Source organism: Macaca nemestrina, chromosome 8 (assembly GCF_043159975.1).
Source record: "Macaca nemestrina isolate mMacNem1 chromosome 8, mMacNem.hap1, whole genome shotgun sequence".
Classification (NCBI taxonomy): Eukaryota; Metazoa; Chordata; class Mammalia; order Primates; family Cercopithecidae; genus Macaca; species Macaca nemestrina.
In genome coordinates, this window is record NC_092132.1 from 44,868,136 (window position 1) to 44,885,593 (window position 17,458).

The window sequence follows — 17,458 nt, forward strand, 5'->3', positions numbered from 1 at the left end:
CCCAGGTTCAAGCTCAGCCTCTTGAGTAGGTGGGATTAGAGGCGCACACCACCATGTCCGGCTAGTTTTTGTAGTTTTGGTAGAGACAGGGTTTCACCATGTTGGCCAGGCTAGCCTTGAACTCCTGGCCTCAAGTGATCCACCGCCTCAGCCTCCCAAAGTGCTGGGATTACAGGAGTGAGCCACTGTGCCAGGACTCTTTTTTTTTTTTTTTTTCTTGAGACGGAGTGTCACTCTGTCACCAGGCTGGAGTGCAGTGGCACAATCTCGGCTCACTGAAACCTCTGCCTCCAGGGTTCAAGCAATTCCCCTGCCTCAGCCTTCTGAGTTGCTGGGACCACAGGCGCCAGCCACCACGCCTAGCTAATTTTTTTGTATTTTAGTAGAGACGGGGTTTCACCATGTTGGCCAAGATGGTCTTGATCTCCTGACCTCGTGATCCGCCTGCCGCCTGCCTTGGCCTCCCAAAGTGCGGGGATTACAGGCGTGAACCACTGTGCTCGGCCGCCCAGCCTCTTTTTTAAAGTTTGTGTTTGTGTGGAATGTGCACTAAAGATTTTGGGCAAAGTTAAAAATGGAAAGTTGCATGGCTTTAAGGGGGAAAGAGGCAAGACAGGTAGAGTTAAATGTTACCTGGGTGACATCACAGGGCCCCAAAAGATGCTCAGGACACATCAAACCAGTAGGCGGCGCTCTTCTCAGCCCTAACGAGTGTTTTTACAGTCACCCCAAAATAAAGCTTCTACAGAATAAAACTGTTTAAAATAACCATTGCTTATACAAATATAATCTTTCTGTTGCCCTTTCAGTACTATTTTAACCTCTGTGATTTTGTTATTGTTATGGAAATGATTTCCTTTCATTTACATTTCTGACCTCTCTGTTTACTTCACAGCAGAAAGACTATTCTAGTTTTCTATCAAGAAAAAGCAAGATTAAGATAGCTAAAGATGACTGCGTTTTTGGGAACATAAAGGAAGAAGACCTCTGAAGAAAACTCTCATATTTTAAAAATCTTTGGAGGCTCTCTTAAGACAGTGAAAGAACTTGGGGATTCAGGTGGGCTACCTACCATCAATGGAGGAAATTTGACCTCTTCCCATTGTTTTGGCATTAAGATAGACTGTATTCATCAAGATATTATACCACAGCACTCTATGGAAATCTCAAGATTAGAAAAAAAGGAACCATGTTATAGAGTTAGTTTTTATTTTATTTTTGCACTTCGTCATGACCGTATAGTTTGTTTTTAATGTCTCATAAATGACAAGTGGCAAATTCAAATCAACTCATATGAAGCTCATTCTATTTTTTCTCTAAAATACATGTTTATGTGGCTTCATGAAGTCTTTTAGGTGTTCTGGATTTACATAAATGAAAGTCTCATAAAATATCATAAATGTATTTTGGGTCAATTTCTAAAGATGTGACTCTTCAATGGAGGAAAATATGGCTCTAAGAAGTGGAATCACTGAAAAAGAAACCTGGGTTTCTCTGATCTATCCACACAGATTTAGAGCAAGGAGGTGATGAAATACTGATTTGTTTCCTCACAGCAGTCTGAGCCTACCAATATGGATGTAGTCAAAGTAAAAGGCTGCCCCGTTCTCTGCTTGACCATTGTTATGATTGTATTCTGTCCTTAGAGTACTGAAAGCAGTTCGATAATCAACATGCTATTTGGAATGTTTTAATTTGGAAAGCAGTAAGGCCCTGCACCTGATATCAGATACCTTATAAGTCTCTTAGCTTTAAAACTATGTATACTTTCTCACAAGGTTTTTCCTTATCTAGCTTCATTTCTCTCATGGTAATTAATGTAATTATGTATAGAATTAAGACCACAATAAAGGAGATGATCAGAGGAATCTGTATAGTGTAATTAGAAAAAGTGCAATATTCTAATGTTCTAACTGGGGTGTACACCTAATTATATAATAAATACAAAATAATTCTAGTGAATATAAAATTTGTTGATTAAAATTCCATGAATAATCTTTTTGAAATATAGAATATATTAAAAATTCTATAATATTTATAAACATATGCCTATAGCCGTAACTCCTAGTACTGGAAGTTTTTATTTTTAAATCTTAGGCTGTAGTAGGATGTTTTTGCAGAGACTCACAAACATGTCAAATCATCCTAAGTGAATGTATTAATGGACTAGGATCCTCTTCAGATTAAAATGGAAGTTTATCTACTATTTTGCCAATTTAAGAGTAGTCAAGCTCTCTCTATTTTTAATAGCAAACACCTACACAATGGAAGAGGCTATAAGAGAAAACAAGAATGCAAAGAATTGTATTTGGGATAAGAAGACACATAAATTGAACCGTATATAACTGCTGTCCTTGTAGGCCAAAAATAGTTTTATGTTGACAATTTCATGTTTCAACTTGATATATAAGAGAGTGAGTAATCCCAGACAACATGTGGTTGGTATTAAAAGTGTGGTATGTGGGCCGGGCACAGTGGCTCACTCCTGTAATCTCAGCACTTTGGGAGGCCAAGGCAGGAGGATCACTTGAGCCCAGTAGTTCAAGACCAGCCTGGGTAACATGAGACCCAATATCTATTAAACAACAACAACAACAACAACAACATAGTGTGGACCTGCATGTCAAAGGAAGTCGGGGCCATCAGGAAAGCCCCAAGGGGAAGAGGGACTTTGAAGAATGAGTAGATCCATGTGAGCAAAGGTGGGGGCACCCTAGAGAAAGGGAAGGATAGTTACAGATGGGAGAATACTTGTGACATTGCAGAAAAAATGAGTAAACCTACTCTGTGCTAGCGCAGTTTTAGGTTAAGGGAGTAGTTAGGAGATAAAGCTAAGAAGTGGGATGGATCAGAAATATATGCATATCCTAATGCAGCATCTCCACAATATATGTAAAGCAGTTTATCCTTTGAGGATGACAAAAACAGAAGCATTTTATTTAATAGTTTTTTTTCCAAACATTGAGATTATCATCAGTGTCAGAATATGAGAAGAAAAATACAACTGATGACATGCATTCTACAGCATATAATTATAACATGAAGAATAAAGGAACTAGGGTAGCACCTGATAAACAAAACAAAAATTCAAACAAAATTCTAAACTTATTTTGTAAAATGATACATTTCTTATTAGTTAAGTGAGAGAAGAAGGAGCTATTAGCCTTTTTCTGGGATTACTGGGCCTAGTTTTATCTAGGAATTTAGGAGTTTAAATCACTTCTGGATCAAAACACTTGATCATTGCGTAAAAAGTCAGAACTTCAGCTGCCAGAGTGAGCTCCCCAGCTGCAGGGAGTGGGAGAAGATGGCGAGTGAGACCCCCTCATCACTCTGGGAGGTGAGGACCTCACCCTGCGGCAGTCCCTGCCACCGGCACAGCTGCCCCAGCACTGGAGAAGCTGTCAGCTGGTGCATGGCTTTATCAGGTAGGTGACTGTTGATATCCTTCAGTAACTGCTAATCCTAAGGGGTGTGACATGGCTTTGCCAATTACCAGCCTTTGTCCACAGATTCACTCCTCATATCCCTGCAAAAATGGTCCCCAGGCAGTCACATTTTCTCCTGCCATGTCTATGTCCACCATCACTTCTTTCCACTTCTAGACAGTCATATAAGATTTTACTGCTGTTTATACTCCTAAAATAACTAGCATAAGCAATTTGCCCATAGGCAAACACAACTGAGTTTGGAAATTTCACACAAACCATAATGAGAATAACTATTGGACAGAGGTGATTAAATTGTGGTCAGGCCCCACCGAGCCCCCTTGGACCTATGGAGGGAAGCATGTGCAGGTTTGATTGAAGAGCTGACAGCAGAGAAACATGCTACAGGGAGTGACAGTGCCCAGAAGAGTTCCACAATAACATGGAAATGGTTTCTAGGGGATCATGCCACCTGGGGAATGCAAGAAGGAGATACTCATGAGCAGGGAGCCTCTTTACCCCCAGGACTGACGCAAACTGTGAGGTGCTGCTGGTTTCTATAGACATTTGGACAGTGCCCTGTGAACAGCTCTTGATTGACCAACAAGGAGCTGCTCTGTTTACAGAAAGCATTTCCAAAGTGAATGGACAACATCCTCCTGTTTGGAAGGCTGCTGCTTTGATCAAAGAAGGTAAAAACAGATCAGCTCAGTGGGCTGAACTCCATGCTGTTTTTCTTACAGTAATGGAAGAACTGAACAGTAGTAGAAGCCCCCATGTTTGGGTTTTTACTGATTCATGGGCAGTGACCAATGACCTGGCCATACACTCAGGCAAGAGGACAATGGAAATCTGGTCTATTAAAGGAATGTCCATATGGGATATAGCCCTATAGATATTTGAGGGGTGCGCTAAAGGAGAATAAGTCAATGCCCATCAGAAGAACTTCCTCCCCAGGCTGGGAAGGTGACTGGAATAGACAAGCAGCTATTTCTGTGTTTGCCCTTGTGGTCGCCACCTGGGTCCCTGAAGGGAGTGGATATAGGAATACTGCAGAGTATTACCTGTACTGCAGAGTACAGAGATGGGCTGAATCTAAACATGTTCATTTTGCATCCTTGCAGGCACAGAAGAACTGTCCTGTTTGTCAGCAAGAGAGACAGAAACTGCCGATGGCTGTGGGGCAGATTGCCTGGTAGGAAGGCCCTGACCAGAGCTGGCAAGTGAGACTGATGCTGGTAGCCCTAGGGGGGCTACAAATGGGTCTTGACAGGAATTAGATGCTGACTCTGGACTGGGCTTTGCTTCCTTAGTGGAAGATGAAAATGCTCAGAGCACCATAAAAAAAAAAAAAAAACAAAACAAGAACTGAAGACATGCATGGATTTGTACAGACAACTGTCATTTCTTCAGACCAAGGAACAATGTATAAGCCATAATATCCAACGATGAGCAGAGAGATACCTCCTTAGAGTAATAGTTTAGTAATAGAGAAGTAGAACAAGTATAAAATGTTGGTTGTCTAGAACAGGGAGATAAAGTATGCAGGGCTGGCTTACACGCCTTCACAGGTAGGTGCTCACACTCAACATGGGTGGGACTAAAGGAGTGTCCCCGCTAGATTTTTCTGGTTTTTAATTTTTTTTGGTTGATCTGGGGGAGAGGGGTTGGGGAGGATGCTGATAGCACTATGCAATTCTTGCCAAGAGAGGAGTACACTGGTATAATGACTATAATTTTCTCTTTCTTCCCCAAATAACCTCAATTTTTTTTTCTCTCCTCTATCTGATGCAATGATCCTAGAACCAGGGCTACAACTACAAGTGCTGGAAGCAAGGAAGATTTCTAAGCAAGAAGCTGTAACTACAGTTTTAAAGTTTGTATCTGAATTCCTAACGGGATAATGGGGGGCGGATTGTGCCTTCACCGCATCTAAGAAATTGGGATCAAGAGTGAATGCCGCTATGTTCTCTGGTGGCAAAACTAGCTCACTAGTTCTGCACCTGTGTAACCTTACTCTATCTGAATGGCAGCGGACTGAGGAGGAGCTACTTGCTAGACTAATATTTCTGCCCACCATCTAAACCAGCACAGTGGCAATTCTAATGTCCCTTCCAAAGGTGAAAATGTTTGAGTATTAATGGAGAGAAGGAGAAATAGTAGCTGAGAGTAAAGAAAAAAATGGTGATTAATAGAAAGAAATTCAATATTACATTAACACCTCAAAAGGGTCTCAGAGCAAAAGATGACATGATGTCTCAGCTCGGTTATTCTAGATGCCTGAAAGGGTGAGGCTATACAGTTGCCAAGACCACTCCTGTTTTTGGCACCTGACAAGATTGAGAGGAAACCTGCAAACCTGAGTGACTTTACTCTGGGAGACATTCATACACTATGATGGACTGGACTAATTATTAATTACTACATGGTATTCTAGTAATAAGGCAGTATCTTTTAAATTATATATCCTTTTTTAAAAATTATTTTTCTGTAGAGACAAGGTCTTGCTATGTTACCTAGGCTGGTCTCAAACTCCTGGGCTGAAGTGATCCTTCTACCTCTGCCTCCCAAAGTGCTGGAATGACAGGCGTGAGCCCCCATGCCTGGCCTCTATATTCTTTTGATGTAAGGGATCTGTGTTTGAAAACCAGGGGGTGGCCTGATAGTTTAGAGTAATCATTTAGTAATAAAGAAGTAGAACAACTAATTAGAGCATTGGTTGTCTAGAATCGGGAGATAAAAGTATGGAGGGCTGGCTTACATGCCTTCACAAATATGTGTTCACACTCAACATGAAGGGACTAAAGGACTGTCCCCATCAGTGGCCGGTGGTGTTATGATATATATGTGTTTTCATCCATGGTTCCTGGCTTCTAACTCCTAAAATCCCTGGGACATATATATATATGCTAACATCCTCCCCAGAACTAGGTCTCAGTCTACATCAGCATATGGTCGGCATACAGCTTGCACACATCCCTATATGGACATTTAAGCAAATTTTGCATTAAATATTTCAGTTAGAAATTATCTTAAGCTTACCCTCAAAGTAAATTTGAGACGAGCTTGGTGATCCTAATTGTGGAAAAAACAAGTAGGTGCCAACCTTTGATGGTAAAACAGTGGCAAAATGTTTCTAAAATACCAAACAAAGGAAAACTACAAAAGAAAACTGAGCAATAGAGGCAAGTCTACCTTCTCAGCTGCTGTTTTAGCTGTCACTTGTCCTGCAGTGCGCATTCAGTGGCCCATCAGGCAGGCTGAGGGGAGTGGCTTGTGTGGACACAGGACTGTGGAAGACGGGAGTTCTCTCCTTCACAGGGTGGTCTCCTTCCTGTCACCCACAGTCCAAGAAAAATGTCAAAAAAGTAAGTACGATTTTCTGTTACACAAAAAAAGACATGCTGAGTTAACTTTAAAAAAGTATGGCTAACCAATGATTTCTTACAAGGTGGCTTTTAAGCTTTGTAATTGTACTTTCTCCCCACTTTATTGAGGTATAATTATATTTTGCTTATAAGTTACTTTATAATAGCTAACAGTTGTATTCTTATGAAGTAAGTTGTTTGTATCACAATTTTAAGAAAAATTAGACAGCTACTGAAAAGTACATGATGTCCTTGGTGGGCTTGGGTCTTTGGTCTAGCCCTAGCCCATGTATTTTTCTGTAAGGCTAAGTCTTTAGCTAACCAGATAGCTTTACTTGTGTGATAGCTTGAAAGAGGTTAGACGTTCTGTTGATTTAAAGGTGCTGACCTTAGTGATTTTGCACTGCTCCTGCACCAAATGTGGTTTCTTTCCCAGAAATGTGGGAACACACAGTTCGCTGTCCTTCCTAATGGGTTTTCCATCTGTCCACATGAGCTCATATATATTTGATGGGTTCCGAGTTGCAGCAGTTGTCTGGGCGGAGGCACTCAGAGCAGCAGGCTGAAACTGGTCCTGAGTTGGCTTTGCTGTGGGCATGCATGCTCTTATCCTCACTGGAAACTGGTCCTGGCAGAATTTCTGGGGAGATCCCCTTTGTCATGGTGTCTAGTGTGCAGAGGAAGACAAGATGGAAATCTACTACTGTATTTGGGTCCTGATCAGGGGAAGTTCAGAATTTGATTTTCCAGAAAACAAAAATGCTGAGTAAAACAAGTGAAATGGCAGTTATTAAACTTCTTAGGTATATTGTAAAAGTCAGCTACCTGAAGGCAAATTCCGTTCCAAAATCAGCTATTGAATTGATACCTGGGTGTTGCCTCACAATAGCTGGTGGAACATCATGCTCTCCAGAGGCACATTGCCAAAAAGTATCCCACTTATGCACAAAGAGAAAGCGATTCCACTACCATGACTTGCATAGCACCACATTAAGGAAGAAAATAGTAAGATTATAAATTAGGGCTTATTTTTAATTATTGACTGGATACAAGTCATAGTGGTTAAACCTAACATTTTTACAGGTAACTGGATTTTTACTAATCATGTAATATAAGTATTAGTTACTCTTTTGCAATTAACTCTGGGTTGTTTGTGTCATAGATTCATAGATTTTTTTTTTAATCCCCCTTCTTTTTTTTTAACTTCCTCTGTTTTCCCTTTTTCTTTGTCAAAATTAAAACAGGTGACAGGCATGCAGTCTGGGGGTTCACAATGAAGATAGGATGAGGAAATCTTAGCCAGTGAATTCACTGTAGAAAAATCCTAAAACCTTACTGCCCTACTGCAAACTCTTACCTGGGACTTAAAAAATCCTGTTGGGTGACTAACAAAACAAAAACACAAAAAGCAACTAACTCCATTTATTTTGTTAATGTCTCTTGTGACCTGCCAGATAAACATATAAAATTCAGTTTTCAGGTCTTTGAAAAATAAAAATCAGGCCAGGCATAGTGGCTCACGCCTGTAATCCCAGCACTTTGGGAGGCTGAGGCGGGAGGATCACGAGGTCAGGAGATTGAGACCAACACGGTGAAACCCCTTCTCTACTAAAAATAGAAAAAATTAGCTGGGCGTGGTGGCAGGCACCTGTAGTCCCAGCTACTCAGGAGGCTGAGGCAGGAGAATGGCTTGAACTCGGGAGGTGGAGCTTGCAGTGAGCCAAGATCGCACCACTGCACTCCAGCCTGGGCAACAGAGCAAGACTCCATCTCAAAAAATAGTAATAAAATAAAATAAAATAATTTGAAGTCATTGTTAAGAGTCTTTTCTCATTCTGTTTGCCTTAAAATAAATGCATAGGCTAACAGCAATTTGTATTACTTATCTACCTATTTGTTTTTCTTATAAAAATGTCAAAAGTTTCCTTTCTTGCTGGTCACAAGTTGCTATAGTTTCAATGTATGTGTCCCTACAAATTTCATATGTTGGAGCTTAAACTCCAAAGTGATGGTTCTAAAAGGTAGGGCCTTTGGGAAAATGACTAAGTTAAGAGGGCCCTCCCTCATGAATGGATTAGTGCTCTTATAAAGGAGGTTGATGGGAACACCCTAGTGCATTTTGCCCTTTCAACTTCTGCCACATGAGGACACAGCAAGAAGGCACCACCTTGGAAGCAGAGAGAAGCCTTCACCAGACACAGAATCTGCTGGTGCCTTGATCTTGGACTTCCCAGCCTCCAGAGCTGTGAGAAATCGATTTCTATTCTTTTTAAGTTATCTAGTCTGTGGTATTTTATTATGGCAGCCTAAATGGAATCAGGCAGGAGTGTATGTTCAAAAGATATGTTTGCTCAGTTGTATTTGCAGAAAATATTGCAGATATGTTTGCTCAGTTGTATTTGTCAGAGTATGACTATATCCTCAAAAGTCAGAGTAGGATAGCCTCAGGCTTTACCCTGACATTGGCATCACAATTTTGTAAAGGTGGAAATGAAACCACAGGGTCAGTGTTTTGAGACGAGGAGAGCAGATCTGAGGCAAAGTCTAATACAGCTCCTGGCATATGTTTCAAGATTGAGAAGGAGATGTGCTTTGCTTCTGTTTCAATGATTGCCAGGAGTTTGTTTTGAGCTAATGTGAGAGTTAAGATCCCTCTAAGCCTAAGATTTCAGTTCAGTATAAGTCTCTGGGGTAAGCTAAGTTCCATTTTAGGGTTGAAGTGAATCTTTTAACAACACAGATTGCTGGAATCCTCAAATCTCCTCATTATCTGAACTGAATGGGTATCCCAGAGACTTATGGGACCCATATGATCCCTTAACTTTACCTTTGCCCAGACTTAAGAAGCCATGAACTATCCTGGTCTCAAAGGAGTTGAAATATTACAAGATTAGAAAGGAAACTGGGGTCAGAAAGGAACTGGAGGAAAGGTAAGATGAGCCTGGACCATGAGCTTTTCTAGTATTCTGTTACTTTTCCTTGCCTGCTTCTAAGCAAATTTATCAAACCATTTGCTATGATTTGAATATGTTCCTCAAAAAGCATGTGTTGGAAACTTAATTCTCAAAGCAGCAGGGCTAGGGGGTGTATAGGACATGAGAGCTCCACCCTCACCTCATGGATGGATTAATGCTGCTTATAAAAGGGCTTGAGTCTTCAAGGTTCATCTCTTGGTCTCTCTTTCACCCTCTGGCCTTCCATCATGGGATGACACAGCAAGAAGGTCCTCCCCAGATGCTGGTCAGCATCTTGATATTGGACTTCCCAGCCTCCAGAATTGTATTAAAAAAAAAAAAGAGTATCTTTTCTTCATAAATTACCCGGTCTTGAGTATTCTGTTATAGAAACACAAAATGGACTAAGACGCCTATTGACTTCCAGAATTTCTGGTGCTTGTTCTGAAGTATAAAATAAACGACCAAATACGTGGGCATCATCACTTCTTACACACTTTGGAGTTTTCATTGACTTTTTCAATGATATTCAGCAGTGCTCTTTGGTATCATTTTTAGGAACTTTGGAATCCAAGTTCTCATATTCTAAATCCCAAGTAAGATACAGTGTTCTGCTGTCATCTTCAGTTTCACTTTCCATGGTTTTGGTTACCAATGGTCAACTGTGGTCTGAAAACAGGTAAATACACTACAATAAGATCTTCTGAGAGAGAGAGAGATTATACTCATATAACTTTTATTACAGTATGTTGTTATAATTGTTCATTAATTTTTTACTGTGCCTAATTTATAAATTAAATTTTATCATAGGTATGTATGTACAAGAAAAAACATGGTACATGTAGTATTTGATACTACCTATGGCTTCAGGTATCCACTGGGGGTCTTGGAACTTATCCTCCATAGGTAAGGGGGGACTACTGTACTACTTTAAAATGCCTGATATTCGTATCTCACAACTCAGTTTGAGATCTGGTGGCCACAAGCATAACTTTGTACCAGAAATCCCCTGTAACCCAGGTGCCCAGAGATGACAGAATCAAGATAGTCCAACTTAGGCATAATGATGGTACGGAAACTACTCATGGACTCCTAGCCTAGGGAGGAAACTCAGAAGTGACGCATAAAATATTTCTATGATTATCTGCTTGAAACACTTAAGTGTTTAAGTTCCACAAAAGATGGGAGGCATGACAGTGCAGTGGAAGATGATCCCTCTGATCTGAACTCTACGCTTGCTTCTGCCTCTAGTTACCAATGTACATTTAGGCAAGTTACCTAACTTACATGGTACTCAGTTCTCTCATCTGCAGAATTAGTTGTAAGAGTCTACATGTGTGTTAGATTGTTTTTGTGTTTTGTCAGTTTGGCTAAGTTGGGAACTACATTTTTCCAGAATCCCCTCTCCTATATGGTTCCAGTTTAGATTTAGCCCAAAGAGGACTTTGCATGAAAGTTGGGAGACAATAAGGGAATGGCTGATACCCTCTGAAGGTCTTTTTACAATCACATAGGGTGACATGCAGAGTCAGAGGTGCCTGGCAGTCTCCAGCTTGCTTTTGACACCCTCCAGTCCATATTCAGCTCTTCCTGACTGCTGGCCCTTCAGACCACCAGAACCCCAGGCCCACCATCAGATGCTTGGTGGAGGCCTCTCAGAAGCAGTAGCTACACAGAGGCAACAGCATCCACAGACCATTCCACCAGCTTCCTCTTAGTGGCTCCACATCAGTAGGGACCCAAGCCATGCTTGGCTTCCCAGAATCATCAGACTAGTTTGTGATTTTTTATCTGATCCTTGAAAAATCCCTCCCAAACCTTCACTTTCTGCACCCTTGCTGCTGCCGTGTAAGGTGGAATTCCTGGAATAAATCTGTTATCCCATAACACAGTAGTTCTGCTTCCCTGACTGATACCAGCATTTCACTGACCACCTTTACAAGCCTTACACAGCATTTGCTTAAACGTTTGCAAAAGGTATTTCCTTACAATCAATTCCTTAATTTTTAGAAGGGAATATTAATCAGGGAGAGAGGATTCTGGGGAATGTAGTTTCCAACTTAGTCAAACTGACATAAAACAAAAATAATCCAGCATACACATAGGCTCTTGCAACTAATTTTGTGGATGAGAAAACTGAGTACCATATGTTAGGTAACTTGCCTAAATGTACATCCCATCACATTATCTCGCTGTGTGTGTGTGTGTGTGTGTGTGTGTGTGTGTGTGTGTGTGTGTGACAATCTGTGTGGTTCTGGCATGTGTAGGTAAGTGGAAAGAGAAATGACAGGTGGATGTTATGACCAGGAGCTGAGATCTTTTTTTTTTTTTTTCTTTCCAAGGGTCCAACTGTTATCTTAGTAACTTCAGAAACTCAAGGACATCTAAGATGTTTACGCTGCAATTAACAAAAGAGATCCCTTTCTGAAAGTTTTGCTTGAATATTTTTTAGTTGTACCAGTTGCTCTAGGAAAATATTATTCTCCTAGGCTTCAAATGTTTTCCCTAACAGTTTCGCAAATACGTCCGGCACACAAAACACTTCGCTTTTTTTTTTTTTTCTGGTTGTTTAAATGTTTTAAATTGTTGGGGAACTGAAATGACCCTAACTTTGGTGTAGATAAATATGTGCTACTTGTCCCCTCTCCTGTAGCTTACTCATTCCATTGTTATGCCTGATAACTCACAGTGTTGTGGAAAACACCTGCTAGCCGGGCTTAAGAGATGGGGGAACCCATGGAAGCAACACCTGTCAGGAGCATGTCTCCCTCTCACGGTCATTCATCAGTACTACAGAAACCAAATGCACCCTGGAATAGGAAAGTAGAGCTCAAAACCCCTTACTTCGTAGGTGCGGTGTATTTTTTTCAAACCCCTCCTCATTCTGACCACTTCTCCTTTCTACAGAGACAACTAGTTACATTGGGATAGTTGCTAGATCACTTTCAGTCTCTTGATGAGCATTCAAGTATAATATTTTTGAAAGTCTGTCTGCATTTTTTAAGACTGGATAGGAACTTATATCACAAATATAGCCAAAACCTTTCTTATTCCTAATAAGAAAATTTTCTAAATGAAAACCCTACCCAAAGCAAATATTTCCTTTCACTTATTCATTAATTCACTCAATTGTATCTAATACAGCGATTCTTAACTCAATCCTAGCTGCACATTAGAGTCCCCTGAACAGCTTTTAAAAATGTAGATATCTGGGCTGTACTTCCAAACAATTCTAACTTGATCTTGGCTAGGGTCCAGACACTGTTTTTTTTGTTTGTTTGTTTTTGTTTTTGAGACAGAGTCTCGCCCTGTTGCCTAGGCTGGAGTGCAATGGTGCGATCTTGGCTCACTGCAACCTGTGGCTCCCAGGTTCAAGCAAGTCTCTGCCTCAGCCTCCCGAGTAGCTGGGATTACAGGAGCCCACCAACAAAAAAACATTAGCCAAGCTAATGTTTGTATCTTTAGTAGAGATGGGGTTTCACCATCTTGGCCAGGCTGCTCTTGAACTCCTGATCTCATGATCCGCCCGCCTCGGCCTCACAAAGTGCTGGGATTACAGGCATGAGATGCCTCGCCCGGCTGGCACTGGTATTTTTTAAGCTGCTGCATGATTGTAACGTGCTGCCAGGTTGAAAACTACTAAGCTAATATTCCTGAACACGTCTGATGTGCCAGTCACTGTGGTGGTGCTAAGGATTCAGTGGTAGAGATACTGCCGCAGAAGGTGACAGCTTTCTGCTATCACCATTCACAGGCCACACATATCATCTCCTCTGTCTAGAATACCTCCCTTGTTCATTATATAATTAATTCCTCATGCTTTGCACCTTAGATTAAATATCACTTATTTAAAGACATTGTTGCCCTTCTATCTAAATTAACTCCCATATTGTTTGCCCTCAAGGAATCTTTTCTCTTTCCCTTCATGACATTTATCCCGGTTGTAATTCTAGGCATTCCCCCGCCATTGGAACTCTCACAATCAAAACTCAGGACCAAATAGATTTTGGTAATTCTGGCTAACATTGGAGTGACTAGAGGCATTTTGGGGATCCAGCTAAGCAGAAATGCAGTTGGGGGTACTTCGGTTTGCATTTAATGGGACATGTTCATGTGGTTTGTGGTCACTTCCATGCAGATTTGGTAAGAAGAGGCAGACTTACCTGAAGAGAATGAAGTTTAAGCTTCAGGGCTCTTGCGGTAGGCTGGATAACAGTTGCTCAGAGATGTCCACATGCTAATCCTAATCCCCAGAATCTATGAATATGTTGCTTTGCATGGTAAAAAGGGCTTTGCAAATGTGATTAAGTGAAAGATCTTGAGATGGGGAGATTATTCTGGATTATCCAAGTGTGCCCAGTATAATCACAAGGGTCCTTATAAGGAGGCAGGAGAATCATAGAGGAAATGCAAGGACAGAAGCAGAAGTCAGAGGGGAGAAAAGATGCTACACTGCTAGCTTCAAGGATGGAAAAAGGAGCCATGAGCCAGGGGATGTAGGTGGCTTCTAGGAGCTGGAGAAGGCATGGCAACCAACTCTCCAGAGAATCTCCAGAAGGAAAGCACTTCCCGCACTTTGATTTTAGCTCAGTGAAACTGATTTTGGACTTCTGACCTCTTGAGCTGTAAGATAATTCTTGTTTTAAATTATTAAATTTAGGATAATTTGTTACAGTGACAATAGGAAGCCAATATACAGCCCTCCCTTGTTCAGGCCCCTTCCAAGACCCTGGGAAGCAGTCTGGAAATGTGTTGACATGGTTATATGTTTTTGTAAAGCTTGCAAAATTAAAATACTTTACCTACAATTGATTAAGATTTCTCTTTCCACTCAGACTTCCTGAGTATTCTTCTACTGGCTAACATCGGAGTGACTAGAGGCATTTTTGGAATCCAGTTAAGCAGAAATGCAGTTGGGGGTACTTGGGTTTGCATTTAATGGGACATGTTCATGTGATTCATGGTCACTTCCATGCAGCATTAAGTTATTGCTGGAGTGTAGCAATGGCTTCTATGAACGCTCCTGTATTAGTCCATTCTCACACTGCTATGAAGAAATACCTAAGACTGAGTAATTTATAAGAGATGTAATTGACTCACAGTTGAATCACAGTTCTGCATGGCTGGGGCAGCCTTAGGAAACTTACAATCATGGCAGAAGGCATTTCTTGACAAGCTGGTAGGAGACAGAATGAGTGCTGAGCAAAAGGAGAAGCCCCTTATAAAACCATCAGATCTCATGAGAACTCACTCGCTCTCATAAGAATAGCATAGGGGAAACTGCCTCCATGATTCAATTATCTCCACCTGGTCCTGCCCTTGACCTATGGGTATTATTATAATTCAAGATGAGATTTTGGGCAGGGACACAGCCAAACCATATCAGCTCCCAACAGCCACTGTGTCAAAGTGCCCAGGTGTGGTAACATGAAGGAGTCATAGAATATGTGCAGCATGCAGTTCACTTCTTTAATCCCATCAGAGAAAAAGCTGTCTTCACCATCCCTAAATTTTTTCATATCAATCAAAAGCAGTAATTTATGAAGAGGAAGAGATAAATTTGAATAGAAGTAAAAGGAGAGGCTCTCAGATTGTTGGATGAGTCAACTAATGAAGAGCAAATCTTACAAATACATTGGGAAAAGCTTTAATTTCCTTGCTAATTTGGCATAATTTATAGGCATCAGTGGAGATATTACAAACTCAATACATGACCACAAGGAGGACATCAATAACGAACTGATTAATAAATGTCATCAATTTAACAAGTAATATTGCTGATTAGTCATAGCACAATAAAATGTGAAATGCCCTGAGATCTTAAAACTTTTTTTTTTTTTTTTTGAGATGGAGTCTTGTTCTGTTACCCAGGTTGGAGGGCAGTGGTGAGATCTCGGCTCATTGTGACTTCCGCCTTTTGGGGTTCAAGGATTCTTGTGCCTCAGCCTCCTGAGTAGCTGGGATTACAGGTGTGCAACACCATGGCTGGCTAATTTTTGTATTTTTAGTAGAACCGGGGTTTCACCACGTTGGCCAGTCTCGAACTCCTGACCTCAAGTGATCTGCCCACCCCAGCATCCCAAAGTGCTGGGATTACAGGTGTGAGCCACTGTGCATGGCCAGATCTTAAAATTCTTACGTGAAAGAAATTTAATAGTGATTTCCTCAAATATGACAATAGTCCTAAACCTTTACATGACATTTTCAAGAACAAATTATTGGACAGGGTAGATGGTCCTTGAATGAATGAACCATGAGATACCCTAGAACAGGTGTGTCCAATCTTTTGGGTTCCCTGGGCCACATTGGAAGAATAATTGTCTTGGGCCACACATAAAATACACTAACACCAGCAATTGTTGATGAGCTAAAAAAAAAATTGCAAAAAAAAAAAAAACCCTCATAATGTTTTAAGAAAGTTTACGAATTTGTGTTGGGCTGCATTCTAAACTGTCCTGGCTGCATGCAGCCTGCAGGTGTGGGCCATGGGTTGGACAAGTTTGCCATAGAGGATGGCTTGGTTGGATGAGGGTGCTAGAAATCAGCGGACGGTCACTGTGCAGTGGGAGTGTCTTGGCTGTAGGACTGGAGTTGGTAAACTGAAAAAAAGAAAAAACTAGTTTTGCATGAAAGAATGTTTCCAGCATATAAATGTCCCACCGTGCTTTTAGTTAGTCTTGACTGTACATGTTGCAATAAACCAAGGAACCCTACAAAGTAGGATGGAAGGATTAAAACCGAATCGCTTGAACTCGGAAGGCAGAGTTTGGAGTATGCAGTGAGCCGAGGTTGCGCAACTGCACTTCAGCCTGGGCGACAGAGTGAGACTCCGTCTAAAGAAAAAAAATTCAAACTGCTTTTGAAAAAAATAAAAATGCAGGGTTATATTTTAGAAATAGCGCAGCCAATCATTAGTGGCTATTCCTGATATGTCAATTTGGGGTCTATAGAAGACCTGCCTAGCGGCCAGCAACTATTAATTGATGCTTACTTATAGCACCTAATGAAACTGCCCTTGCCTTTGAAGCCCCCATTTAGCTAAGGAGATTGGATGTGAATTTAGAATAGGACGTGAAAAGTGCGAAATGCTTCCGGACTCAGATCGGATAAACCTCTTCTAGGTTGTCTTTCTCTTCTGAAGCCACAGTTGTGATGCTTTCCCTAATTCAGAGCAAGCTTTCCCAGAGTCTCTGACTCAGAGCAGCCCGAGCCACCGTGAGGACAGCCCACCTGCAGGGGGCGCGCCGGGGGCTGCAGCGCGAGACCGCTCTGGCCCAGCTGGGACTCCGACTGCGCCCGTCTGGCCCCTCCCCTCCGCCCGTCACCGCCGCTGGGAAGGTGCTGCTGTCGCGGCCGCTCGTTGGAGTCGCAGGTAACTGGCCCCGGGCCCATGGGCAGACAGAGCCTGGGCGAGAGCCACTTGATACCTCTTGCACCGTCCCTGTGGCACTGGAGGTCCAGTAGGCCTGGCCCAGGGCCCTGAGGGGCGAGGGTGCCCCGGCTCCCCGCACCTTCCGCGGCGACTGGAGGGAGCCGGGCCGAGGAAGCGACCGCGGGTCCGTGATGGCTTCTTCGCGGTCTGTGTGTTCAAGAGGGCCGGGAAGAGGCCTGCGAGGGTTCTCGTTTGCGCTTGCGGGTTAGGGCTGTGGTCCGGGGAACCCCTCGGCGGCGCGGGCAGCGCTGGCTCGCGGTTAATCTGGAGGTGAGC

General features: G+C 41.9%; 2 protein-coding genes across 15 annotated transcripts in view; both read left to right on the plus strand.

Moving 5' to 3' along the window:
* LOC105476051 (sorting nexin 31) overlaps positions 1-15,588 on the plus strand; it is an 84,486-nt gene extending 68,898 nt beyond the window's left edge. For 7 of the 9 annotated variants that reach the window (XM_011731678.3, XM_011731679.3, XM_011731681.3 and 4 more), the window contains one exon: positions 896-15,588. In XM_011731678.3, coding sequence (XP_011729980.2) covers positions 896-991 — 96 coding nt within the window. In that variant the 3' untranslated portion in view covers positions 992-15,588. The remainder of the gene's footprint in view (positions 1-895) is intronic. The other 2 variants (XM_011731680.3, XM_071067940.1) reach the window with 1 other exon arrangement.
* A 1,431-nt stretch (positions 15,589-17,019) lies between these two features.
* Positions 17,020-17,458, plus strand: part of LOC105476054 (ankyrin repeat domain 46) — a 43,595-nt gene continuing 43,156 nt past the window's right edge. Inside the window, exon 1 of one of the 6 annotated variants that reach the window (XM_011731690.3) lies at positions 17,020-17,122. The gene's annotated coding sequence lies outside the window, so the exon portion shown is untranslated. Of the gene's footprint in view, positions 17,123-17,317; positions 17,453-17,458 lie in introns of those variants that run through there. The other 5 variants (XM_011731686.3, XM_071067945.1, XM_071067943.1 and 2 more) reach the window with 5 other exon arrangements.